The sequence below is a fragment of the Schistocerca cancellata genome, chromosome 1 (genome assembly GCF_023864275.1).
Source record: "Schistocerca cancellata isolate TAMUIC-IGC-003103 chromosome 1, iqSchCanc2.1, whole genome shotgun sequence".
In the NCBI taxonomy this organism is placed as follows: domain Eukaryota; kingdom Metazoa; phylum Arthropoda; class Insecta; order Orthoptera; family Acrididae; genus Schistocerca; species Schistocerca cancellata.
Genome location: NC_064626.1, coordinates 363555032 through 363582287, shown reverse-complemented (window position 1 = coordinate 363582287; position 27256 = coordinate 363555032). Strand labels below are relative to the sequence as shown.

General features: G+C 37.7%; 1 protein-coding gene across 1 annotated transcript in view; it reads left to right on the top strand.

Annotated features, from left to right (window-relative positions):
• The window catches only part of LOC126176520 (leucine-rich repeat serine/threonine-protein kinase 1), a 389495-nt gene that overhangs the window by 262446 nt on the left and 99793 nt on the right, over positions 1-27256 (top strand). The window contains exons 8-25 of the mRNA XM_049923710.1: positions 1521-1674; positions 4643-4766; positions 7346-7497; positions 7569-7796; positions 9439-9618; positions 11205-11350; positions 14140-14290; positions 16173-16349; positions 16432-16619; positions 17358-17558; positions 17782-17951; positions 18180-18352; positions 22979-23129; positions 23865-24142; positions 25462-25607; positions 25717-25861; positions 25975-26084; positions 26172-26311. Coding sequence (XP_049779667.1) covers positions 1521-1674; positions 4643-4766; positions 7346-7497; positions 7569-7796; positions 9439-9618; positions 11205-11350; positions 14140-14290; positions 16173-16349; positions 16432-16619; positions 17358-17558; positions 17782-17951; positions 18180-18352; positions 22979-23129; positions 23865-24142; positions 25462-25607; positions 25717-25861; positions 25975-26084; positions 26172-26311 — 3014 coding nt within the window. The remainder of the gene's footprint in view (positions 1-1520; positions 1675-4642; positions 4767-7345; positions 7498-7568; positions 7797-9438; positions 9619-11204; positions 11351-14139; positions 14291-16172; positions 16350-16431; positions 16620-17357; positions 17559-17781; positions 17952-18179; positions 18353-22978; positions 23130-23864; positions 24143-25461; positions 25608-25716; positions 25862-25974; positions 26085-26171; positions 26312-27256) is intronic.

Below are 27256 nucleotides of genomic sequence, written 5' to 3'. Positions count from 1 at the left end.
TAGTAACCGGGAATTCCAAGTTGGGAGCACACAATGAGGCAGTGACTAAAAGAGGTATCAGCTTAGTGTTTTGTTTAAAAGACAAGGCAAAAATCAGGACAAATTAAATTGTGTTCAAATATTGCTAATGCCTCAGCATAAGTTAAATACACAGTGAGAGCTGATATTGCAGCACTAGCACAACAGGTGATCTTCCAGTATCTCCTTTGTCACTGGCAGTGTTGTAGGGTTTTGTTGATTAGCTAGAAAAAAAGGTGTACTACAAACACTATGGTGGAAACTGCTGCTCAGTCAATTGACCCTGAGCCAGAGAGTGCTGGCTACACTGCTGGTAACTCAAAGTATGTTGTGTGATGAAGTGCCATGATTTGCAATTCCTAGTCCATCAAGGGAGAGGCTGCTTCACTTTGTAAAACCATAAAGAAGTAAGATGAAGATGAGCTCATGTTATCAGAAGTTACTTTCAGTATACAGTTACTAGAATAATGAAAACTACATTTTATGGCCTTCGACTTCTTAACTACCAATTTTCTTCCATATCTTTTCTGAGAACTATCTTGGCAATGTGATTAAGTTCATGCATTTGTATCCATTTTTTTCAAATTACTTGGATCTCACTTTCATGAAATTTCATACAGTGACCAGAAGTGGAACTACTTAAAACAGTTATGCAAAGATTTCATTGTAATTATTGTTTAGATAGGTTCTTCTAAAATTGTATTATGAAGAAAAAACAAGATTAATGTTAAACAAATTCTCAATTTTGCTCAGGGATGACATAATGCACAGCATTTTTTTATGATGTCATTAAAGTCTGATTCTGCAATGTGTCTAGATCATATGATGTCACGTAGTTCTCAACCCAAGTTGTTGAAGTTCATTTCTTTTCGTGCTTCCCAGGAGTACTTGAACATGTCTAAATTTGACTAAGTTTGTGCAGCTGTTTGCATTGTTGATAAAACATAGAAGCTTTCACTATATGCCAGAGGCTAAACAGTAGCCGAAAGACCAATGAATGTAATAATTTCAAAAAAGTGAGCAAAGTGGTACCTGACAATGGTATCAGTTGCATGATCACTACATCAACTAATAGATAATACAAGGTGATGTATCTACATTTGACATTGAAGATGGAGCTCTTTCCTCACAAAAATAGCATCATCACTCTTAAAATGAAGTTACAAAATCTCATGAACTGTATTTTTAGTTGCTGCCACAGATGCCAGTTACTATCAGATTGAATTCATAGTAAGTTTCTGTTTATCTCACATGCTGACAAATACCATTCTGTATACATATTAAGAATAAGAGGCTCACACTAGGAAGTAAAGGAATACTTGCAATGTAGATGTAAGTAAAGATTCCTATAGAAGAGGCTCAACATAGTTTTAATATTAAATTTACCTCACATGTGAGCAATAGATACTTGTAAGTTAGTTTCATATGTGGTAAGTAAACATTATTTTAGTGGTTAGTAAAATTGGCATACTTAGTTATATACGTATTTCTATATCCTTTAGGGATCACACTGGTGAATGGGAATATGAGATGCCTTTCGACATTAATATGCGTGATGTAACAGGCCAAAATGTGTTGTATGTTGCTTCACTTCTTGGAAACTACAAAATGGTTGATCTCCTACTGAAATTTAGAGTCAAAGCATACCGCGTAAAGGTACGTATTCTTTACAATTGGATTGTTCGCAAATATATAGGTATTCACTTAATAGACTAATATTGCTTGTAACTGTTTTTGTACATGTTTAATCAATTTGCTTTGTTCTGAATTTTTCACGGTCATATGCTTCTTTTATTATTATTGTGTTCTCCCTCTATCTCTGCCAACTACTCCTTAGAATTTCATTTAACTCAACAGTCATGGGTATTCATGGAAATTTATAGAAGAGGATGTGAGATTGTTAAATTGCTGTTTTTGATACCAGAAAATTTGAACAATTTCTGGTTGTTATTAACAAAAATAACCAGTTGAAGTGAAGAAACAGGAAATAAATTGTAAAATCTCTTATTGAACTTATGCCACATATAACACTGTTTGCTTAGAAAACTTCACTTATTATCATGTTGGTAGATTTATTACAATTATTTTCATGCCTTCCTGCTATGTTTTTGGGTTGTTTGGGTAAGTGTAACACATGCCAACATTCAGCGAGATGAATGTGGGAAACTCCCTAGTACAGAGACAGGGTTTGTGGTACAGCCAACCCTTTTAATAGCCTAGAACTGGACCAAAATAACAGTGTATTATGCTGTGTTGGACCCCATGGAGATTTAGATGATCACTTCTAGAAATGAAGATCTTCTCTACCTTGGTTTTTCACATTCTTTTCTACTCTTCTAGCACAGAAAATCATTTTTTTTTTCTTTTCATCTGATACATTTGGATCCTTAAATGAAATACAGATGAACGCATCTACTGTATAGAAAGACCATGTTTTTCAAGGCCTACTACAGTCACTCTCCCACAGTAAAACTGGATGTTGTTTCAGCAACCTTTGCTGGGTCGTCTTTGGCCACATACAAATGGTGAAATACTGTTGTGATTAAGCTATTCAGCAGTACTGGTAGTAGGAGAATTTCTTGTGGGAATTGGGTATAACGCTGAACAGGTATACTACAGCCATATTAATTTGTGCTGGGAATAGGCACTGAGATTTGTGCACCAGTGTGTTCTAATGGTCCCTTTCTAGAGCTCAGTGAGGAGTTTATGAGGAAGAAACAGAGGATGATTTTGAGAGTCTGTTTTGGCAGTATTCTGCAAATATTCACTTCCAATTTGAATGCAGGACAATGCTGAAATTGCTGCTGTGCCAAATAAAAGGCATAATTTCCTGTGAGAAGCCTGTGTGAGAAGTCTATACCCCAGAATCCAGAAGGGGACAAATTCACTTGTACATTCACCCACTGCCAGCATTTGTCCTGCTTCTCTCTCCTTTTCCATAGCTAATGTGGTTTTTCCTCGTCACTTACCAGTCATGCTTGTCCTTACTACATAAGGCCACAATGGTCTCTCCCATCTTTGCCTGTGGCCTTTCTGACTTTGCTATTGCATGTTTGCTGTAGCTTTCAACTAACATCTCACTGTTGCACCCATCCCCATTCCACCCAGCCCAGCCAGTTGTGTCCTCCACACTGTGCTGCTATCAGTCATCCGCTCTCTCTCCCCCCCCCCCCCCCCCCACCCCCCCCTCCATTTTTCCCTTAAGTCTGTTATTTCATCAATGCTGTTTAACTGAAATTCAAGTTTGGTGTATGCCATGACCTAGTAGAAGAATGACTTTAGGAACTGAAAGTTTCCTTGCTGTTTGTAAAATTAGCTGCACCATTAATGTGCCACAATTGTTGAACAAAGGGTAGTTATAATGATCACCTCAAAAAAATCACGTAATTCATTTTATGTTTCTTGGCAGGTACATATCTGCAGTCCTGGTTCATGTTGAAATCCTTGCATCACACGACTTATTAAATATATGGCTAGAGGAGCCAAAACAAAAATACTCCAAGTGGAGTATTGTCCATAAATCATTTTCTGAATTTGAAAGGGAACTCTATGCTGGGTTGTTGAAAGTGTATGGAAACAAATTTACCATTGTTTATGACAGTGGTTTGGGGGATAAAGACTCTTCCACTGTAGTCAAATAAGTTTGTGTGTTGAATAATTAAGTGACTGACCATATCTCTGTGAATGAGAATTGCAAGAGAAGTGGAGGCCCTGTTCTTCAAAGATCAGCATATCACAATTGAGCTGGTAGTGCAAAAAGTGAAAATCAGTCATGGATCCATTTTCAGTGTCTTCCATGAGATGATGAATTAGCTTACGCCCATTCAAAAAGCCTGCTAGGAAAATTTTGTAGCTACTTCAGGGCAATCATGATGAGTTATTTAGCTGCCTAATCACTATGGCCAAATGCCTAGTGTGTCACTATTACCCTGTGATGAAGAAGCAAAGGAAACGATGGAGACATATTGATTCAGCACCACTGAAAAAAAGTAAGGGGCGAAGCATTAGCAGTCAAGGCTGTGCTGAGTGTTTTTTGAGACTGCTGTGGGTGATGCCACCAGATTATACTCATAAAGGTCAACCTGTCACAGTAGTATAGTGCTGAAATCTCCTGATGAGGTTATGGAATACTGTCAAGACAAAGCATTGTAGGAAGCTGTTCGAGGGGGTTGTTTCTGCTCCTTGGCAACACCACAGCCTGTTATGCACAGGGTTTAGTCACCCATGCTGTTTTTTGTAGAAACCATTGCATCACAGGTATTTCCACAAATACAACAAGGTGATTTTTGAAGCGGAACATTTCCTGGACAGCCAGAATACAGACATCAATTGTCATTGTCTCCAGAAACCCATCCGTCCATCATGAAAAAAATGTGTTGCATTAAAGAGTCAGTATGTAGAAAAGGACTGACACAATCACCAAGTTTCATGACCACAGCTTAATATTTTGGAGGTGATAATTTAAATTTTATGGCTACTTCTTGTTTGTGGATCTCCTTATAATAGTATTATGATCTTTTAATATGTTACTGCTGACATTGATAGCCCCTTGTCCTGACTATAATATTTGAATTGTCATTGCTCATTTATTAATATTAATATTATCTAATTTCAGTCATTACAGAAAGATGATGAGAATGATCCTGGCAGAGGTGGAGAGATTGTTAGCCCAACAAGGAGGCGTATTTCTGATGGAATTCAATCAATCATGGCTCGTCTTAATCTCAGTCGGGCTGGAGAAAATCAAGGTAGTTTTTAAGTTTAAATATGCCAGTCACAGTTCTGGAGCTCCTTAACTTAGCCATTTTAGTCTCTTCATGAATTTGAAGTTAATGTAAGTTCCTATAATACTTCTAATGAATCCACTGTCACTCATTTCCCCAAGTTTTATCTTCATCTTCTCCTGCCTGACATACCCTTCTTCTTGAGTATCAGTTAATGTTTGTCTGTTGTTGCCAGTAAAATCTAATCTCCATTATTATTTAACAATGAAAACAAACACTGCTACACATTTCTTCATGTATGAGTGTAATTTCTGCATGATAAAACCATTTTAAAAACCACTGTAGGCTGTCCATTTTATTATACAAGATGCCTTTGTTGCACCATGTATATGCATTATTGGCCTTTCATCTTGGAGGACAGCTGGTTGGTAGTCATGCTGACTTAAAACACTGTCTAGTGTTTACAAAAGAGTTGGTATATGGCTTGGCTACTTTTGCAGATCCCCCAGTCTCTAATGGGGTACAGTAAGCTCCAGGTCCCTTCCGAGGAACATTGGCCTTTCAGCACAAAAAAGGACAGCCATACACAACCTTAAAACATATCCTGATTTAATCATCCTTCCTGCAGACAAAGTCTCCTCCACAGTTGTGATGAGTCACTGTGTCTGCCTGGCAGAAGGCCTCTGACACTTTCCCATCCCAGAAGCCTGGGTTCAATTCCCAACTGGGCTGGGGATTTTCTCTGTCCGGGAACTGGGTTCTTGTGTTGCCCTCATCATTTCATCATCATCATTTGTTACAGTGATTAGATTGGATTGTGAAAAAAATGGACTGTGTAAAAATTGGGACTTTGTGCGGGCGCTGAAGACCGTGCAGTTGAGTGTCCCATAAACCAATCATCATCATGATCATCGTCATCCCAGAAGTCACAACATAACCTCCCATCCCCATTGAAATGCATAGACCCTTTCCAGAACCTCTGCCCCTGAGTCCACCTTTCTCCTCAACCCAATGACTCCCTGAACACTCACTTTCTACATGCTCTCCAAAATCCACAAATCCAGCAATCCTGGACACCCCATTGCAGCTGATTGTTGTGATCCCGCTGAAAGAATTTCTGCTCTTGTTGATCAACACCTCCAACCAGCCTTCCATTTCAAAGACCAACTCCATTTAGTGACATTCCACCATCTCCACCCTGTTACCTCTTGGATCCCTACTCGTCACTGTTAATGCCACTCCCTGTACACCAACATTCCTCATGCCCTTGGCCTTGCTGCTATCCAACACTACCTCTCCCTTTATTTGAATGGAAGATATACAAACAAATCCACAGCACAGTTATGGGTACCCCTCACATACCCCTAATCCCCTGACCTCACCCCCACGAATCAACTTCAAAGGGTCATCAATGTGGAAGACCAATGTTTAAGACCTGTCTGATCCACCAGTCTAGCACTTCTGGCTCCAGTCCTTATCCTACACCTTCAGAGGCCAGGCCAACTATGAAAGCAGTCATGTCATACACCAACTCTGCTGCAAACACTGCACAGCTTTTGATGTCGGTGTGACTTATCAACCAGGCGTCCATCAGGACGAATGGTTACCACCAAACTTTTGCCAGGAACAAAATTGACCACCTGACAGCACAAAATGCAGCTTAGCACAACACGCTCAATTTCAGTCGCTGCTTCCCAACCCAGGCCATCTAGATTTTTCCCTTCACCAACAGCTTCTCTGAACCATGCTGACGGGAGTTACCCTTGCAACATGTCCTTTGCTCCCAGAATCATCCTGGCCTCAATCTCCAGTAAATCCAGTGTTCCAAGTTCCAACACCCTTTACCATTTCATGCCCACACATCACCTTCAGTGTACACCACTCCCTGCTAAGCCCATGTACTTAGCTGGCAAACAAGCTTTTGTGTGTGTGTGTGTGTGTGTGTGTGTGTGTGTGTGTGTGTGTGCGTGCGCGCGCGTGCGCGCGCGTGCGCGCGGGGGATGCTCTAGCTCAAGAAAGGATTACTCCGAAAGCTAGCAAATTTTCTTTCTACTTTTCGATGAGTGGTCTCCTTTACTCCTAAAATATTTACATTCTACCAGAACTTTCCTATAACTTTAAGGAAAGAGAGTGTGATGAAGATTAGGAGGCATAATGTCTGAGAAAAAGAAATAGCACTGAAATGGAGGACATCACAGAAATGAAGCTGGAGAACTGTAAAACAGAGGTGATGGAAGAACAGACACTCACTTAAACACAGCAGAGAAGTAGAGCTTCAGTCAGCTTCATCTTTTAATCTACACGTACTGTGGTTGTTGTGCCAACATAAGTTAATTTCTTTGTTCAGACTTTTGCATTAGTTCATACTTAATTCTGGAACTGCTTTTGTCCTGATACATTTGAATCTCTCTGTACAAATTCTTATCCTTTCAAGATAATGAAATACTCATCATGAAAATATTCCATTTTCTGCATTTTAGGCTCTCTGTCATGTGTGCTGTATGCTTTGAGCAAAGTAAGATACCATCTTGTTCGGAATAAGAATATCATGTTCCACTATTAATCTTTGCTTAGAACACATACTAATAACTAATTCATTTCAGGTCAAGCTGCCAAAAATGACTGCATGCTAAGTCCTTTACAACTAAATATATACTGCAGCAACAACAGTGAAACAGCTCTTCATGTTGCTGTAAGAGGAAAGCATTATGAAGTAGCCAGTGCCTTACTACTTTGTGGAGCTGATCCAAATTTGGCATGCCGAATGTCAGATCAGGTATTGTATATGGGACCATTCATATTTGTGACAGATACTAGGCTTCTAAGTGTCTCAGTGCCTTTAGGATGCTATTTTTGCAGGTATCGTCACCTGACACTGAAGACGTTGGTACTATTAGCAGTTCCACTGCACTTGTTGAGGCATGCAAGAATCGAGATATCGGCATGACAGATCTTCTTCTAAGGCATGGAGCCCGTGATGATGATTGCAAGGCACTTCGTGTGGCTACACAAAATCGTGATGACATTCTTACTGCCAAACTGCTATCAACAAAGGTTGGTAAATTAATACTGTTCACAGGCTGTATATTCAAATGTGACATAGAAAGAAAGCCAAGCAGTTGAGGCCTGTGAATCAACTGACGTATTACACTTTGTATGTATATGTTTATTAGCTTCCCACAAAATCTCTAATTGCAGGATTTAGGACATACTTTCTTTGAATAAATATAGCTCAATGTTTTAATCTTTTTATTTTTCTGTGTTTGTTTAAGAAATACATAACATTTCTATATGATAATTGCACATTTGCTTATTGAAATTGTTATATTCAGCAATGAGGCTGTTGAAACTTCATGGCAGATTAAAACTGTGGGCCGGATCGGAACTCGAACTTGGGACCTTTGCCTTTCGTGGGCAAGTGCTCTACCATCTGAGCTACCCAAGCACGACTCACGTCCTGACCTCACAGCTTCACTTCTGCCAGTACCACGTCTCCTACCTGCATAGTGAAAATCTCACTCTGGAAACATCCCCCAGGCTGTGACTAAGCCATGTCTCCACAATATCCTTTCTTTCAGGTGTGCTAGTTCTGCAAGGTTCGCAGGATAGCTTCTGTATAGTTTGGAAGGTAGGAGACGCGGTACTGGCAGAAGTGAAGCTGTGAGGTCGGGGCGTCATTCGTGCTTGGGTAGCTCAGAATGTAGAGCACTTGCCTGCTAAAGGCAAAGGTCCTGAGTTCGAGTCTCAGTCCAGCACACAGTTTTAATCTGCCAGGAAGTTTCGTATCAGCGCACACTCCACTGCAGAATGAAAATCTCATTCTGCAATGAGGCTGTTATTAATCTGAAGTGAAAATGTGAAAGCTTAGGATTTTATTTTACCGGTACAAAGAGTGAAATGTGTGGAGGTATCAGGGGAGGGATGGGAGCATTGTTAAATCTGGAACAATCACTTGTACCTGGAAGAGATGGAGATGCACCTCCGAAGGTGATCACATTGCAAGCTGCAAAGCTTTAAAAATCTGGAGAATTTATTAAACCACACTATAAAAGCCATGCAAACAACGCTAAACTTCATGTACTCTCACAACATATATCTTGTGTGAATAGATTTACTCTAAATGAATACATGGCATGTAAAATAAGTTGCTAGGTGTCATCAAAGGAGAAATTCTGACACTTTGTGGAATGAATTACTGTCCACTTTCTTTTTCTTTCTTACTTTTAAAAGTCGTGCATGCTTTTATAATGCCTGTTGCCTTAATGTCATTGCTGTCGGGCATTGCTTTGCTAGTGTTTTCCATTTGATTACAGATCTCCTTTACAGTACGTGAAACAGATATATGCAGGTTCTCATAGTCTACTGCTGACTGCATTATATGACTGCCCTACACAATAAAAATAAAAATCATATTCACCAGGAGCCAGATTCAAATCCTATTCTTGTCACTTTGATTCAGAGTTTTACTTGGTTTTCTCTTACTTACATCAGGCAAATGAGTGGTGTCTTTGCAAACAATACTGTAAATTCCTACAGTACTAACTGTACTCTTAGAGAACATTATATACAATGAGGATTTAAATCCTAATACAGAAGAATAAAAAGAGGCCATAGTGCTAACAAATATATGTATGTATGAGCTGTAATGTTCTGAAATTCAATTAACCATTTTCTAAAATATTTTGTTTTATATTAGGCATATCCTGATCCCGAATACAGACTGAATAAAGCAGCCATGACAGAAGATGGAATTGGTTCAGTGTCACATTTAGGTCTCAGCAGCTTAACATACAGCTCACTCTTTCCAAATACAGCTGTAATGATAAACTGGCACAACCAACAATGTGATCTCGCACAGCTACGAAAACAGTGGTTGGTGAGTAGTGTGTTCTCTTTTCGTTCATTGTTAAAAATAAATTGCTGTTAAGACCAGAGGCGGCTACGTGAATGTTTAAGAGTTGCAGTTCTACATAGAATAACCATCAAATGCATTAGTCTTGTTTGTGTTTGATGTTGCTACCAGGTCTGAACAGTGTCTGACATTGAGTAATCACTGTGAAGGACACTAAGATGCTGTGTACTCTTGTGAGACAGTGTTATCAGCACTTGACAGAATTTGATAGAGGACACATTGTGGGTCTTTACATTATCCAGATTTGTGAGGCATTGGGATGTGACAGTGGCCTGATGTCAGACTGCATGGGAATGTAAGGGTAGGCGCTACTCGGAGTGGCCGCGTGGTTTGAGGCGCCACGTCACAGACTGCCGGAGGATCGAGTCCTCCCTCAGACATGGGTGTGTGTGTGTGTGTTGTTCTTAGCAATGTTAGTTTAAGTAGTGTGTAAGTCTAGGGACCGATGACCTCAGCAGTTTGATCCCTTAGGAATTCACACACATATGAAATTTTTTTGTAAAGGTAGGCATAATCATTATCAAGGTTCTAATCGATTAAGTCAGACCACCACAAGGAAAGATCAATATACTGTGTGCCAGGTACATCGTAACCCCTTCACATCTTAATCTGCCATCTGAGAATAAGTAACGGTCTCTCAGTCACATTCTGTATCATCCTGCACCATTAGCCAGAGACTAGCAATAGCTGGGCCAAGGAATTCCATCCCACACATAGGCTGCCATCAACACAAGATAAATAGCTGTGTTTGGAGTGGTGCTGTGACCAAGAAGCTTGCAGTGCTGATGAATGGCATTGTATTGTGTTCAGAAATGAATCATGGTTGTGCATTACCCGGATAACTGTCATCTGCTGGTATGATGACAGCCAGGGGAGAGGTCCCATTATTCTAATGCTTTGGAGGGACATAGTGGTGTTACTTCTGGCAGTGTGTTCTGGGGAGTCATCGGGCATGACTTCAGGCCACAGCTGGTAGTGATTGATGGAACTCTGATGGCACAACAGTATCTCACTGATATTGTGCATCCTCGTGTCTCACTTCTCATGCAACAGTATTGTGATGCCCTTTGCAATAGCACAAGGCTTATCCACATATGTCAAGTGTTTCTATGAATTGTCTGTGTGATGTTGAGGTACTCCCATGAGCAGCAAGACCTCCAGTTCTGTTCCCAACAGAACACGTGTGGCACCAGCATGGATGTCAGCTCTGTCCTAGTACCAATGTCCAGGATATCAAAGACCAGTTGCTTCAGGAAAGGATGCAATGGCTTTTGACACCCCTCCCAACTGAATCAGAACATGCATCCAAGCTAGAGGGGTGCAGTGTCGTGCTGATAAGTGAGTATTGCCAAGTTCTTTGTAAATTAGACTCTATGTTGTAATTACTGAGTTAACACCACATGTCCTCTCAACTCAGGAAGGTTCATTTGTTTTCTGCCTCTCCTTCTGAGTGCTTCACTCTTTTTGTCATATAGTGTATTTTCACCTTCATATTCTTAGCTTATTTTCATCAGCACAGTTTTAATATTTTTCTGATTTTTTTTTTCTAGGTTGATGCAGCTCTGAATGTCAATCCCAAGCTTAAATTAAATCCAAAGAATCAAGATATTGTTCTCTATGCAATCACAAGGATAGACTTGTCAAAAAATTCACTTACTTGGTTACCTCTAGTCATTTTTCAACTTCATAGCCTCAGGTATGTTAAGAAAATTGTGTGTTTAACTTTTATTTCCATAGTACCACACATGTACAATGTGCTGTGTAAATTTGATTGAGCATGAGTATTTCAGGGATGTGGAATGGTGAAAGTATGGACTTTCCTTTATTTCAGATACAACTGCATTCAGTATTTTCTTGGTATAAGATTGGTGATTTGCTCTAAGATCTCAAACGAGTCTGATCTGTCTATCAGATAATCTAGGTTTTTAGGGAGTGCCCATCACTTTATCTCAAAGGTTCCATTCTCTATTAAACCATATGGCCCTAATATTATCTTGAAAGTGAGCTGATTTGTCAACCAGTAGTTTACTCCTCCCCTTTCTTTCTTATGACTAGTATTCTTTATACGAGCTCCACAGACAATACTAGAGTATGTTCTTTGCAACCTAATGCTATACTAATATTTTACGAATAACAGATAACAAAATCAGTTTTTGATAAATTAAGCCCCTAAAATTTCCTCAGTGGCAATGAGTTATTGATTTTGTGTGTACTGGACTTATTATTTTGTTTTAGACTTGCAGTACTAGTACAGTACTTGACAACTGTGGATTTTCTGTTCAAGAATACTGACCATCTTCCATTTATTAAACTATGGAAACTCCAGGTAGAAATATCAACAATGCAAGAAAAGTGTGTGCCTGAGGTGTGTTACTTCTCTCTCTCTCTGTCTCTCTCTCTCTCTCTCTCTCTCTCTCTCTCTCTCTCTGTGTGTGTGTGTGTGTGTGTGTGTGTGTGTGTGTGTGTGTGTGTTTTTATTGACAAAGGCTATGGCCAAAAGCTATAAGTGAGTGTGTTTTAATCATGCCTGTCTGCAACTTGACGTGTCTTCTTTACAGTAAGTAGCAATCTGTCTTGTCTTAATGTTTTTGTAGTGGAATAGGTGCTCATGTTGCGCAGGCATTATACTCAAATAATTAAGTAAACAAATAGAAGTTTATGATTAAGAACTTAACACAATTGAAGTTACACAAGCATAGTTTAATTTGTGGATAATTCATCAAGTGACATTGTCTCTAAATGTTGCATACTTTACCCTAATCTGTAAACTATAAAATAATTGTAGAAAATCCATAGAATAATCCTGAAAATATGGAATGCATTGAGTTACATGAAAGCCAGGAAATAAAAATATTAATAGGTCCAATTTTGCAAAAGACAACATTATAATTGCTTGAAACATAAGCCAATACATGAAGTAGATTGCCATATGTTAATTAATGTTACTGAAGAATGTCTGAATGAGGATACACTATCAGTTATTTACAGATAACTAAATTTGTTTCCATTACAAAAATCCTATCGAATGCAGGATACAGCAGCTCCATGGAGCACAGTGCAACTGTCATTAGTATCTCCAACAAAGAGTAGAAAATAAAAGAAGGTCTGTGGGAAAGGAAAGAAAGTATAATATTATCAGCTGACAGGGTAATGTTATGGACTTCATGCAACTAGTGAAGAAGAAGAAGCTTTTTGATCTTTTGATCTCTATATCAACATGACTCATGTCAACACATTAGGTCTGCCACATGATTTCATTAAGTGTCAGAAAGTACAAGTAGCTGTAACACCACAACATTCTGAGCTTTCTAACCTTGGAAAGAAGGAATTCTTCTGATTGTAAGATCATTAGTTAGTATATTTTGAATTGAGTGAAGCAGTAATAATAATGGGTAGCCAGTTATCTATATTGTAATGAGCCAGTGTATTGAACATTTTGCATGTCAGAATGTGTGAAGTTGAAGTAAACATGTTTCCATCTATTAACTGACTAGGATGACAATTTTTTTGTATAGCTACTTTGAACATACTGCCATGTCTTTTTAGTATAAGAGGGTACTGTGGGGTCACATAGCAGGGAGAGGACTTTTATTGATTGTTTGGAGCAAACTTCAGAGCAAAGCCTAGAGAAAAACATCTGAAAAAGCATAGAAGCATGCCTTGCCTGCAAAATCAAATCCAGCCAGTATGCCATTTATTATCCTACATTTTATGGCATAACAAACAAGTCATACATAGGAAGAACATGGTAACAAATAGTCAAAATTCGTTCCTTGTGTCATAGAAAACTAAAAGGGAAGAATAAGAAATAACAACAACATTATTCACCTAAACAGCATTGCAGATAAGCACCCACTGCACAAGGTTCAAAGTATAATCATAAAATAAAACATAACAAGACTAATCTTCTAATGCAGTCTCAAGAGTTTCTGGGATAGCATAATTACAGAATACAGAAAGCACGGATCTTGGAAAACCTAATGGACAAAGAAAGATATTTAAAAATAACCAAGCCTTTGACTTCTGCTCTCGGTTTATTGATGTCTTGCTGATAATTTTATCAGACACAGACAATAAACTTCAAAGAGATGTGTATTTCATCGAAGAACATTGCAAGAGTTAAAAATAGCTGTATAAAACTTCACAACAGCAATGTGGGTGTATAAAACTTCATGACAGCAACATTACTATACAGTCAAGGTGGAGTCCAGGTAATGAACATAAGAATATGACTTGTTTCACCCTATAAAGATGTCTTGACCAATCTTCAAAATATTGTGTATGAACATGGAGCATCAGTTCCACTGGATTCCTGAAAAATACTCTTTGGTAATTTTGATTTGAAACACTTCTTCAAGATTAACTCATGTACCATAATCTTTATCCTGTTTGCTTCTTAAAACTGGTCTGTGTTGTTATCAGATTTGGTAGAAAATCCTTTTTCTGAAATGCTTTTCAATTAATATATACATTTTCCTATTGCAGGTACTTGAATGTTGCTCAGAACAAAATTGAAAGACTACCATGCCCAAATGAAGCAGGTTCACTTTCTCCAACACGAGGAGGAGGAAACAAGAATAATAAGTTTAGAAAAACTGGATATACTGCACCGGTATTGGAGGAAGTCTATTTACAGGTGACCAACTATACAGAATAAACAGAACTTTTGCTTTAGTTATTAACACACTGATTGACTGAGCGTGATGTATAGCAGTTAAGGTGCCAGGCCTGTATTTGAATGGAGTGCTTTTTAGTCTTAAGTCATTCTTTGTCGTGTTCAGTATGCACCATATTAAAGGAAAACTTTCATGGTATGGTATAACTCAAAGTATATTTTAACAAAGACAAGTCACTGTTACAAACTAATTATGCTTATATTATATGTTATTCATCCTTATACATGCTAGAAATAACTTTATAAAACTAGAAGGAAACCTGTTTCAGAAGAAGCTGCTAATTCCCCAGTTACGAAGCTGTTTATGTGCTAATGCTAAATGAATATTTACTGACTCCACAGACCTTTGTGAAAGAATAACATTTTATCAATTTACATTGAACAGTCTTACTTTTCCACTACAAATGTCCAATTACTGGATTTCGATAATCAGACATTTTCAGAATGATTAGCTAATAAGATGCAATTTTAATTTGCTTCTGATATTGTACAGACTTTGGAACCTGTACTGTTAAATCTGCCAACAGCTTGTTAAAGACCTTTGTGGAGAGTGAAACTTTACTAAGTGTTCAGGGAAATATTTTCTCTATCTCGTATTGTGGTTGTGTGTGTCACACTTAATATTTTTGTGGTTAGTACTAGTACCATTAAGCTGTAAATGTATTGGAATCTGAGCATAAAAATTGCAAGAGCCTTGTGGAAGCCCCTGTAAGATCTGCAAGTTATCCGTTTTATATTTTTATTTCTACTTTCCTAAATCACTTATGTTTCTTTAAAAAAACCACGATAATTTTCTTCCCCCTCCATTGAGCAAATGAACTAAGCTTTGCTCCAGATAATCTTAATATGTTAATGGTACATTCACACTCCTACCTCACTTCTACTGTTATCTACAGCCCACCCCTGAACACTGCCACCCTTCCACCCCCTATTACTGCATGCCATTCTGCCTGCAACCAGCGATGTGAACAAGTGGTAAAACACTGATTTATTTCCATGTCATTCACTGATTTGAGCTTTTGCTCTGTCTCCAGCAACCTCATCATTGGAGGCTGTTAAACTCTATTCTTCCCTATTTCTTTGTCTCATTAACAAAAGGAAAAATAATATTTAAAATGTACATCAAATATGGTGCAGGAAATCACATTTTTACAGTTTTGTAAATGAGTGAAACAAAAAGATTTTCAAAGCAAAGTAAGAAAAGAATTAACTAATATTCCTGTTAAAGTATAACTCTCCATAGAGCATTTATGGAGTTTTGAAAATAGGAGACACATATTGGTGGATAGAAGCCTCAGCTTGACCCACATATTTGATCTGTCTGAAAAAACCATCTGATGATGAATTGTAAAAATTTGAAAACGGTAACAGTACTTTGTGAGTAAAGTAACATGAAACCAATTTGTGGCTGGTAGCTGTACACCATCAACAATTTACACAGATTTAATGTGCCAGGATATTTTGAAACAACATACATTCTGTCTCTGGGTGTATAAGATTCAGTCTGTTGTTTCTTTAATTACATTACTGTATTAGGCTGCTGTTATGTATTATTTAGGAATTCTTACCACCAATCTTAAATAGCTTTGTGTAACAACTATTGATACATTTATTAATAAGGAAACAGCAAGATATTATTGATGAATTTATTAGTGAAAGAAGAATTATGGTCAAAGTGGAATTTGAGTAATAAGACAGTAAGAAGTACAACGCTGAGAGGCTGTGAAAATAAATAGTGACATACTGTTAGGTACATTTATGTATTCCGATTAAAAAATGAAGAAACGTCTTGTTTTATAGATTTTTTTAAATTTAATTTAATTTTTTTTTTAAACTTATGCAGGATAATCGACTGGAAGTTATTAGTGATGACATTTTCAAATTGTCATCTCTTGTGACGTTGGATATTTCAAATAACAAATTGCAAGAGCTACCATATGCTGTGTGGAGAGCTCCAAAATTGAAAGAACTGAACGCCGCATTTAACCTGCTGAAAGAACTTCCTATATCTCCACCAGAGGTAAAAAATTATGCAATGACTGAAAATATTCTGATAAAACTGTAAATTTAAAATTACACAAATGTGTATTAAAATTATTTAGGAGCATACTGAAGCCCAGAGTCCTGTGCATAGTGATGGTACAAAATCAGCTGGTGTAGCTGATTATGGTGACCATTCAGAATCGACCAGTTGCTCAGAAATTTCAGAAGACTTGAACCTTAGCAGTGAAGATCATCTCCTTGATGCGCAAACTTTCCACTCAACATTCATGAAAACCAAAACTGTCGAGTGAGTATCACGAACTCGTATTGACAATCATATAACACAATTAGTCTTTGAATGTTTGTAATACAATATGTCTTTGACTGAAACTAAGTTTTCTGTGAATGAATGTGCAGTTTCTTTTTAATCAGTTCATTTTGACTTTCAGATCCATATTGATATTTTGAATTGTAAACAGTTTCCCTTTTTTCTATTTCTGCACCACGACTTCGTTTCAGTAATTAGAATAAGTTTATATAGCTCATGGGCCACTGCAGATTTTTTTGTTTCCTTGTGTTTTAGTAAATGATATCTTATGTATAGTTAAAATATTGCAGAGTTTTTCCTTGCCCTTAATCCCATTTCCTACCTTTTTTAGTTTTGTTCCTTTCAGTCTCATTAATTATTTTATCTTCGTTCTCCCAGTTCCCCTACTCACTACTTCCTCTTTCCATTACCCATTACACATTACACATTATTCATATTCATTACGTCCTCCTGTGTGGACTATCTCCCTCTTCATATGTTATGGTTTTACTTCCCTTCACCTTCTTTCTTAGCCATTATTTTTGATATTGATGACATGTTTATGCAATCAACATGTATATTGTATGTTTCGATGTAGTAAATTACATATTAAAATGAAACAACTTTGTAAATAGCACTGTTTTTCTGCTGGTTTAATCATACTGCTTTCCTTTATCAGTAATACTACTAAAAATGAAGTTCATGTGGTTATGCATTTCCTCTTTTTGTTTGTTGTAGACATTTGGATGTTTCTCATCACAACATATGGAGTCGCAGTGTGGAGGTGACTGAGCAGATCATGCACACAGATGAAGAACATGACGAGAATTGCTCAAAGCTCTCAGCTTTAAATTTGGCACATAATTTATTCACTGGTGTACCAATAGCACTGCCTTGTTTGGCTGTAAATTTGACAAGACTGAACCTTAGCTATAATAGGTATTGCTTGTTCTGAAATCTCTTGTATTTCTAGATGTAAATATTTGTCACTGTAAATCATGACAAAAACAAAAGAGTAACGAATAGAATTCCAGGAGTGGTGTAATGTCATTTTAATTTTTGCACTTTTCTTGTAGTTTTGTCATGGCTACTTTGCTTCTCTTATTCATTAATGTTGTCACATTGTACTATGAACATACAAAATGTTGTTAATACTTCACAGCCTCCGTAGTATGAGCCACATCACATCGTATCCAAGTTCACTTAAGCAGTTAGATGTGTCACACAACCAAATATGTTGCTGGCCAAGTTTACCACAGATTGATGGTGTTGATGGTAGTGAGCATTCAGTAACTGCCTGTTACTCTCTGGTAGATGCTGGTATGAAAGGAAGTACAAAAATACCATTAATGCCAGGCAAGTCATTCTAATCAGTATTAATTAATATGACATGCAGTGGAACATTCACAAATAAATATATCATTCAATGCCTGATGGAAGTATGCTGTATGTATGTTTCATGTGCTGCCGAGAGATTATGAAGTCACTTGCTAAGTTAATAAATAGAAACACCTGAAAGCTTTCTTAACTTGTTTGTAATAAGTTTCTTTGTTCCCACAGGTCGACGATCATTAAGAAGTACCATCTTGAATTATGTTTGCACACACAGGCGACATCTTCGACTTGACAACCTCCGCACACTTATACTCTCTGACAACAACCTTAGCCGTATACAGTTATCAACAGATGATGATGGGGGAAGTTCTGTATCTGAAGAAGATGAAACTGATTGGGTATGGTCACTCTGCAACTACTGAATTGATATAACATTATGTTGAAAGAATTCAAAAAATTAGAATAGATTTAAAATCCTAATCTCTTACTTACCTAGGTAAGTGTTTCATTGGCTGTTTTTTAACTACATAGCCTCTGTGCTGATATTTAGATTATAGTGAAATTTAATTCTCTTTCTCCTTACGATAACACCAAATGAGGTACCACAAATTCAATATTCTAGGCTCTTGTTTTGAAGCACCAAGCCCAGAACTTTTGTAGAAACACTTGACACTTATTTCCACATAGAACATGATCCAAACACATCAAATGAATATGGTTTTATCATGAAATTCTGTAGGGTGAAAAAATGCAACCTTTTGACAGCTGCAGTGATACTGGCACTCCAAGCTGCTGGCCAGTACTAACAGAAGAACACCATGGTATCAACTGAGAAATTGCTACTTTTTATTCTGTTGCTTCCATATTTCCAAGTCACTAAATTGGGGGGGGGGGGGGGCGGCATTTCAAATACAAACAGGAAAATTTTACTAAACTAATTTCCCACCTCCTGCTACTGTTAAAATATAATAATAAAATCAGGCTGCAATATAATATATATAGTTCACTGTAACAGAGTCACAATCATATCATGGTAAATGCTTTAACATAAAAAATGAATTGTGACCTGATGTGACATAAGTTCAAAAGGAACTTGATTATGAGTATATCTGGATGCTTGTCACGTACTTGCTGATGGTTACCTCCAACTGCAGTTAGTTTCAGGAATTTCCTTACTGATTACTAACTCATGTTAATACATTCAAAACCAGGCACAATTTACATTCTTAGACATGACCCACTATTTATTCATGTCGAAGACTTTTTCGCGCTGTAGTTTCTTCTGTGCCATGCATGTGCCTATCACGTTTATCAATTCTGCTTCACAGATATCAAAATGTATGTATCCCTTGTACATTCTTTTTCCAGGCTGTAACATTTAGCCTTCCAACATGTCCACCTGTAGTGCTTCCTCCTGATTTATGTGCATATCTTAACCTGCAGCTGGCACATGTTCCATTAAATTCAGCACTGATTCAGTTCCTGTTCACTTTTGGCTATCACTGGTGCATCATCAGTGAACTGTATTGTACTAATTTTGTGTCCTTGACAAACAACAATAGTTTTTTTGATTCCTTCATTCCCTTTTCAGTGAACAAATAGACATCAGAGGTGACAGTGAACTTGACTTCCACCTTTCCTGGTTTTGGTGTCTGATACAAATATGTCTGTACAGCTTATTCTATTTCACTTTGAAGAAAGAGAATGAGTTTCCATTTCTTTGTTATAGCTCATTTTGAAAACCAAACACAGTACAAGAAGTCAGACAGTTCATCTCATAACGCACACATAGGTCAGTGTGGAAAGGCAGCATGAGTAAATACTGAAGTGGCCTATGCCAGACTCTAGCCTGCTGGCGCACATGGAACCTGGCCCACATCACAGCAGTTACAGAGTGCAGTGATGTATTTTCCATGTCAGTGTATACTGAGGCTCCTTAATCACAACCCCCATCCTCTATTTTGAAATGGCCTTTAGTTCCTAAAATGACCTACCCAGTCCAAGGAGTATGCCTGTCATGTGTAGCGTAGGTAGGGTGGAAATGGTTGACATTCTTCTGCTTTGGGACATCCGTTGAGTGAGAAGGCTGTGGAGATGCTGTTTCATTTAAATGGGTGTTGCCACCGAATAGGAGAAGAGAACAGTCAGTCAAAAGTTACTGAATGGTAGCTGCTGCATTACCTGCTGAGAGCTCATGACACCTGGCTCAGATAGCATAAGCACTGCTGATCCTGGTGTTGTCACAGTTGATCCCGAGATGTTTCAACCATCACCAACTGATGGCCAAGACGAGCCGCAGTAGATCTCTGGTTTCATCCTGGTGTGACCCCAAATGTTTGTGCTCACTTTCGCATATCAACTTGGGATGGTGTAGCACTGTCCTCCACTCCCATCATTGGTGTGAACAGTAAATTGGTGAGCATTCAGTGAGGCTGACTGTGAATCAGCTTGCCTTCACAGGTGGTACTCTGTATGATGGTAGAAAACTATTTAAGTTTCTTGCAGATGTGGTAACACAAAATTATTAAGCATCTGAATTTTTAAAAATATGCACAGTTGTCTTTGCAGTGTTATTGTATGCAGGGTGATACAGGGGCATGGTTAGATGTTTCATGTTGTTGCAAGTGCAGATGCACTTTAAAGTGGCTGCTGTAAGTTGCAATCCATTTATCAGTCTTGCATTGCGTGTACCCTCAGTGGCAAAGATATTTAGTAAAGTCGTAGTGGTGGCTGTCATGGCAGTGTGCTGTTAACTTAAGCACACATAGGAAGCAGGAGTATGAATTATTCCAGTGAGCCACATGGCTTCCAAGAAATGTCCCTTTAAATCAGCATCAGGACATTTGCTTGGGCTCCAGCCTTGGGAAAATGTTTGCGAAGGCACTGATTGTTGCGTTCTATGTACCTGGCAATGCTGGATGAGGTGTGTAATGTCCCCATCCAGCTTGGTTCAATCAACAGTCTTCTTATAAATATTTTTTATACTTGTAATTGATGAAGTAAGTTAAGAATGCAGTATAACAAAGAGTATGGTATAACAACCCTGCATATTTCATTCTCATAAATTAAGAATAGCACACTTTTGAAAGCTTGAAGTTGTTGCTTTGCAAAATGTTGACACAGGGTTGACTGTTGTGCTGTTGATAGTGTGATTGGCCTAGCTTGTTGCGTATAGGGCAGTGCTTTTCTGAAAGTAGGATCTTGCCTCTTAGCTATAGCTACATCCTGAAACATGGTGAGGAAGCCTTATGGCAGTTGATTGATGTCACAGCCCATTTGAAAGGTAAGAATTTAGTTGCTATTGATCCCTGGATCTGGTCCCATAGGCAATGTAGGTAATAACTCTGCATTTGAGCATTGTTATGATGAGCAGTAATAAATGGTAATGTGCTTGATTTTAATGGCTTCTTCACAACCTGGATCATCTGGATACTTTCCTCCACCATCAGCTCTTCTGAACTGCACAGATAGAAGCTGTACTTACAGCACATTCTCTGCTCCCAAAATTATCCCAGACTCATCCTACAGTACCTACTGTCCACACACGCTCCACCCAACAGTTTCTGCTCTCTCTGTTCTGTCACCTCCTCCCCTCACCCTCATTGCATGCCACTCTCTTCCAATGCACCCACCAGTCTTTTCCCATTCTTCACTCCTTTCCTGTTCCACTCCCCATCTCCTCCCCCCCTTACCTCCCCACAGCCTCCCAAAGCTGACCCTGGCAGCAATGTTCTGCTGCCTTCTAGTACTTGCACACACTGCCAGACAGTGCTCTTCCCACCCCCACCTGTGCTCTGCTATCCTTCCCTTTTTCATGCCCACTCCTGATGGCTGCTTTCCTTCAACACAAGAGTTACAGTCCGATCAGAGTGGCCAGAGATAGTCGTCATGTGTGCATGAGGTGTATCTTTGTGTGTGTGTGTGTGTGTGTGTGTGTGTGTGTGTTTGTCTTCAACTGAAAGCTTAGTAAGTAACATTTGTGCCTGCCTGCAACTCCACATGTCATCTTCATGACGAATAGCGATCTATCCTTTTCTAATTGTTGATATTTTGAAAATTTGGTAGATATAAAGCCCAGCATTGGAGCTGGTGTGCAGTTTGATGGACAGTTGGAATTTTGGCCCAGAAAGGGAATGGAAGGTTTTTGCTTTGTAATTGGGTGAAATTTATAGTGATGTAAAAAACATTTTAAATTTCTGTACACCAGTAGTAAAGGCTACAGCCTCTTTTTCATTTGAGAATGTTATTTTTATGTTGGAAATAATGTTTTTTACGCAATTGGTGAAGGCCACTTGGAAAGTTATGTGATAAGACTAAGCCGGTTCCATGTGAAGAGATGTCAGTTTCTAGGATCAGAGACAGACCTGGTTGATATGCCCATTGGCAGGGTGATAATTTTATCTTGTTTTACAGTTATTACAGTTACTCAAATTTTGTATTTTTCTGGCACAACAGATTCAAAGAGAGAGAAAGAGAGAGAGAGCGCGAACATCCAAGGATTTTGTTCATTAGACATTATGACAGCACCATCTTTTCTCAAGTGCCTCCAATAAGGTCCTAACATTCATTTTGTCCATCGTAGGTGAACCTATCATTTACCATACTAGGCAGTGCTTCCTTTCTCTAACATATCTAATTTTCTGAAAATAAATATTAGTTTCTTATTTCAGCACATGTTAAATCCACAAACAAATAACACTATGAGAAAGTTCCTGAGGTTCAGTGACAAAGTGAAAATTCAACTTCAATAACAAATAAGTGAATGTGATCCTTTAACTAGTATATTTGTTAAAATTCGTGTGTGATCCTAAAGAAAGTCATTTCAGTACTGTACTAATAATTTTTCTCACTATTGTAGATGTAGTAGACTTGTTGTGCTACAAGATTGGTCATACACATTTCTTTGCACTATGAATTCCACTGTCCTTGATAGCAGTAAGCAAAAAACAAGTTTTTTTTCTGGAGAGAAGATTCCTATCATTTTGAAAATAAATAAAAAAGGTTGTATCTTTTCCTATTTTCAGGACCTGTTAAATTCTCCTGCCAGTTCAAAGAATCGACTTATGTTTCCAAATTTGAGTATGTTGGATATTAGCAACAATCAGCTCCGTGAAATACCTCAAAACATCCATGAACTGAGTAACTTATCTGTTTTAAACGTCAGTGGAAATCCAGGTATTTATATACATTTTAACTGGGACCATTTGGTGTAGTGAAAAGCTTAATCATATATTGGTACTGTTACATATTGTCTTATTACATTTGCAGAAAGCGTGTCAATAGCTTGCATAAAAATATGATTTTTGTTGCTGTTAATCAGATTCAGAAAACCAAAAAGAAAAGGTTTTTCAGGCATTTAAATATTTGTCTTTCACAATTGCACATATTTTCATATTTTCCAGCCCACATTTAGTAAATGGTTTTATTAGAGTGCAATTATTTCCATTTATTCACTTAATAAAGGAAATAATTTACAGGAGAAATTGCCATAGAAATTTAAAAACGATCATTGTAACTGTTGAATCATATACTAAGTGGAAGAAAAGTAGGACTAGGCCATGATGCTCGTTTGCTGTTCTCTATGCTTTTTTTTGCTATTATTTTCTTTATACGCTGGCAGCAAATGCCATCATTACCACCAATGCAACCATAGTTATCAGTGCTAGGATGTTACTATAGTTTATTATTACTTATTAGTTTTTGATGATTTATTGTGAAACATTATCTTCAGACTTGACAACAGTTTTGTGTCAGCTCTGCCATCTTATGCGTTTGCTCCAATTTCAGCAAGAGATACTTCGGAAAATGCCAGTCTTCATCAGATTTTCTTAAATGTTTACTTTTTAATCGTAAATATTTTGTGGATAGATTTTTTCTGTATTTTTAGTGTAAATACTGTTTTATTTTCAGATATCTGTGAACTCCCACCCCAGATGGGTCTGTTATCCAGACTATGGAATCTGAATACACGTGGATGCAGTCTTCAGGAACCACTTAAATCTATGATTGATTCCAAGAAATATAAAACAATGGATGTAATTGGTTACTTGAAATCAGTACTTGAAGATGCAAGACCATATGCACGAATGAAGTTAATGATTGTTGGTGTCCAAGGAATTGGAAAAACTTCTCTTTTGGAGCAGTTGCGGCAGGAGGGAACTGGTTCATACAAAAAGAAGCCTGTTGAGGTAGATATTAATTTAGAAACTTCAGTGTAGGAAATCAAAATGCTTTGTTGTTAGCGTGAGAAGGTTGTGATAGGGTGCTAAATATGTGACAAACAGACGGCAGTAATTGTTTTCCAGGAATGAACATTTAGTAAAGAGTGAATGAAATATTGTACAAGTGAAGTGAAATGAGATGAGACAGGTCAGTTGAAAGAATCATATAAATGCAACTTTTCAGACTTTTGTGTTTGCTTCATGTTATTTTACCCAACATTCATCTTTGCTGTTCAGAGAAAGATTTGATTGTATGGCAGTGTAGGACATCACTGAGACATTAGGGGATTTGTTATTTGCATGGCTTTCAAATGTCCACTGCCTTATTGAATTTGTACATAATGGTAAAGTTCGTATTAAAACAAAGTCAATTTCTAGACACTTTGCAGTGAGGATATTTATCTTACACATCTGCACATGTGTCTCTCGTTCTGCTGTCATCAGTGCCATATGAAATTTTTAATGTGCTGGATTTGTTTAATCAGTCTATGTATTATAATTGTGAGGACACTTTAACATGATAGCTGTCCACAGGCATAAGAAAATGAGAACTTCAACTTCCATGGGAAGGGTAGAGGGGTGTGGGGGATCAAGGAACACCTCCCTCTCACAGGGTTGGCAGCCTACATCTGTGATTGTGCTTCTGTGGAAATGAAACTGACATCTGGTCATAGGGATCATTAGTCTTTTCTGGTGTTGTGGAAGCTGTACCCGCACCCGTAGGTGCATCAGGATTAGTCCCATTACTCGTTTGAAAATAAGAAAAGAAAACAGCACACAACAAAGTAAAGTGGATTACACAAGCTTCTGGTAATGGTGACCACAAAACTGGTTGCTGAAGTTGCAAATATCATAAACAAGGCACTTCAGGCCCAACCTGTGCTGATATGTCACATAATCATAGATCTAAAACCTCCCAGCTATAACTGTCATGTTAAAAGTGTCTGCACTATGTTATTGTTGTTGTTTTTGTTATCGTTATCGTTGTTTCTTTCCTCCGTTTCGTACTACACGTGTGGTGAGATCTAATCTATCTCCCCACTCTTCATTCACATGTTGTCTACTGTTAAGAAAAGTGGGAAATCAAAAATAAGGCATGTCATGTAATGAAAAATAGGGGTGTCATACTTTGATTTTCATACTACATCATGTTATATGATACAGTAGTGGTTCATTTCTCGTTCCTCTGTAATTCTCAGCAACTGAGCATACTTTAATCTTAATATTCTACTTAACAATGATAACAATTTTAATTTTGGAAGTCATTGCCAACCTTTATTTTTCAGCACTGGGCAAAAAGGATGGGCAATAAAAATATAAATGTGAAAACTGCAAGAGGATGTAACATGTCAACAGTTGGTGTAGACATTGGAGACTGGATTTATGAGAAGAAAATAAGAGGGCAGTCATCTTATGGACCAGTTGTTTTCAGGTTTTGTCTTTTACAGTGATGGATGTTGGAAATAAAATATATGACTTAAGGTGCAAAAATATATCCTTGCTTAAATTTGTAATATTTTGTTAATTTATTTTTGTTTTAGAACATGGGACTTTGGAGGTCAAAGGGAATATTATGCTACACATCAGTATTTCCTGTCCAAAAGAAGTTTGTATCTTGTTGTGTGGAGAATCCCTGATGGACAGAAGGGCATTAACGAGATTTTACAGTGGCTGGTGAACATACAGGTTAGCCTTTACAGGTGTTTGCAAATGAGAATTACATCTGAAAAAATTATTACCAGTGTTAAGAAATAGTTTCATGTTTTAAAGGTAATAACTATTATTATTCTTGCTGTTAGGCTAGAGCACCAAACTCGCCTGTCTTAATTATTGGTACACACTATGATCTCATGAGAGAACAGTATCCAGCATCAACATCAGAAGAACTTCAGCAGATAATAAGGGATAAGTAAGTGTAAAAAAGGATTTTCCCTTGTCCTAGTTAAAATGCAGTTTTTTTATATTTGTATTTAAACTTTTCATTTTGTTTTAACAGGTTTATCAACATAGTAGATGCTGAAAAGTGTGGCCTTCCAAGAGTACTTGACACAATAGAAGTCAGCTGTAAGACACGCCACAACATTAGACTTCTTTGCAATCTGGTTTATGACACAGTTTTCAGTCTGAGGTCACCAGGTGAGTCCTACATTTTCGTTTGGCATACAACTCTGTTTGTTAAATACAAAAGCATGGGTCTTCTTTTATAGTTTCTGGTAGAGTGGAAGCCATGACCTCCACCAAAATGCATTCTCTATAAAGGCATACAGCTCATTCTGTCTTCGCTAGTGGTGGTGCAATTATCATCAGCGATAAAATTTTATGATGTAACTAGAAAACAAAAAGCACATTTACAGTGGATGGAAAAATTTGCAATATTAATCTAAAATTATTTAGTTTGCAATTAAATCCACATTTTTGTAACCAGTCTTTCTTCATCTTTTTCTTCTTCTTCTCAAATACATAAAAAAGGATGTTTGATTCACTATACTGAGATTGTATGTTAGTAAATAAAATGACATACAGACACAGCCCATCAGTTGAAACAATGGATTAGAACATTGTTTTATGCTACCTGTCAGAAGTGGTTATAGATGAAGACAGACATTAGCATCCAACACAAGATTCAACAAAAGTAGTGGCCTCAGATTTCTGAAAAAAAAAAACTACTTCCTGTGAGGATTGTAAAAGCAAAATGAAAAAAGTCACAGAAGTGCCAGCATTTTAAAAGTGAACAACAATAGCCAAGTCTCAAAGAGATATTGTGTGAGCTGTGCTGCATGCAATAGGGCATTGTGCAGGTTGCCACTTCGAACCCGATCACCAGCAATTACTGTTTTTCTTGTTTAGTATTAATCAATACTGGAAGGTTCTCAAAATGATTTATGTTTGTAATGTTTGCACTCTCTATACAGGAGTTCAGTTGTGTTTTGTCGGTACATTGGTGTTCATAGTAGTCCAGTCGACAAAGGAAAATTAATGAAAAAATCATATATTTACAAATTTTTGTACATTTGGGGGGGGGGGAGTGTTGTGAACAACATACTAAAACTCCTGACCGGTGGTGTGTGTGTGTGTGTGTGT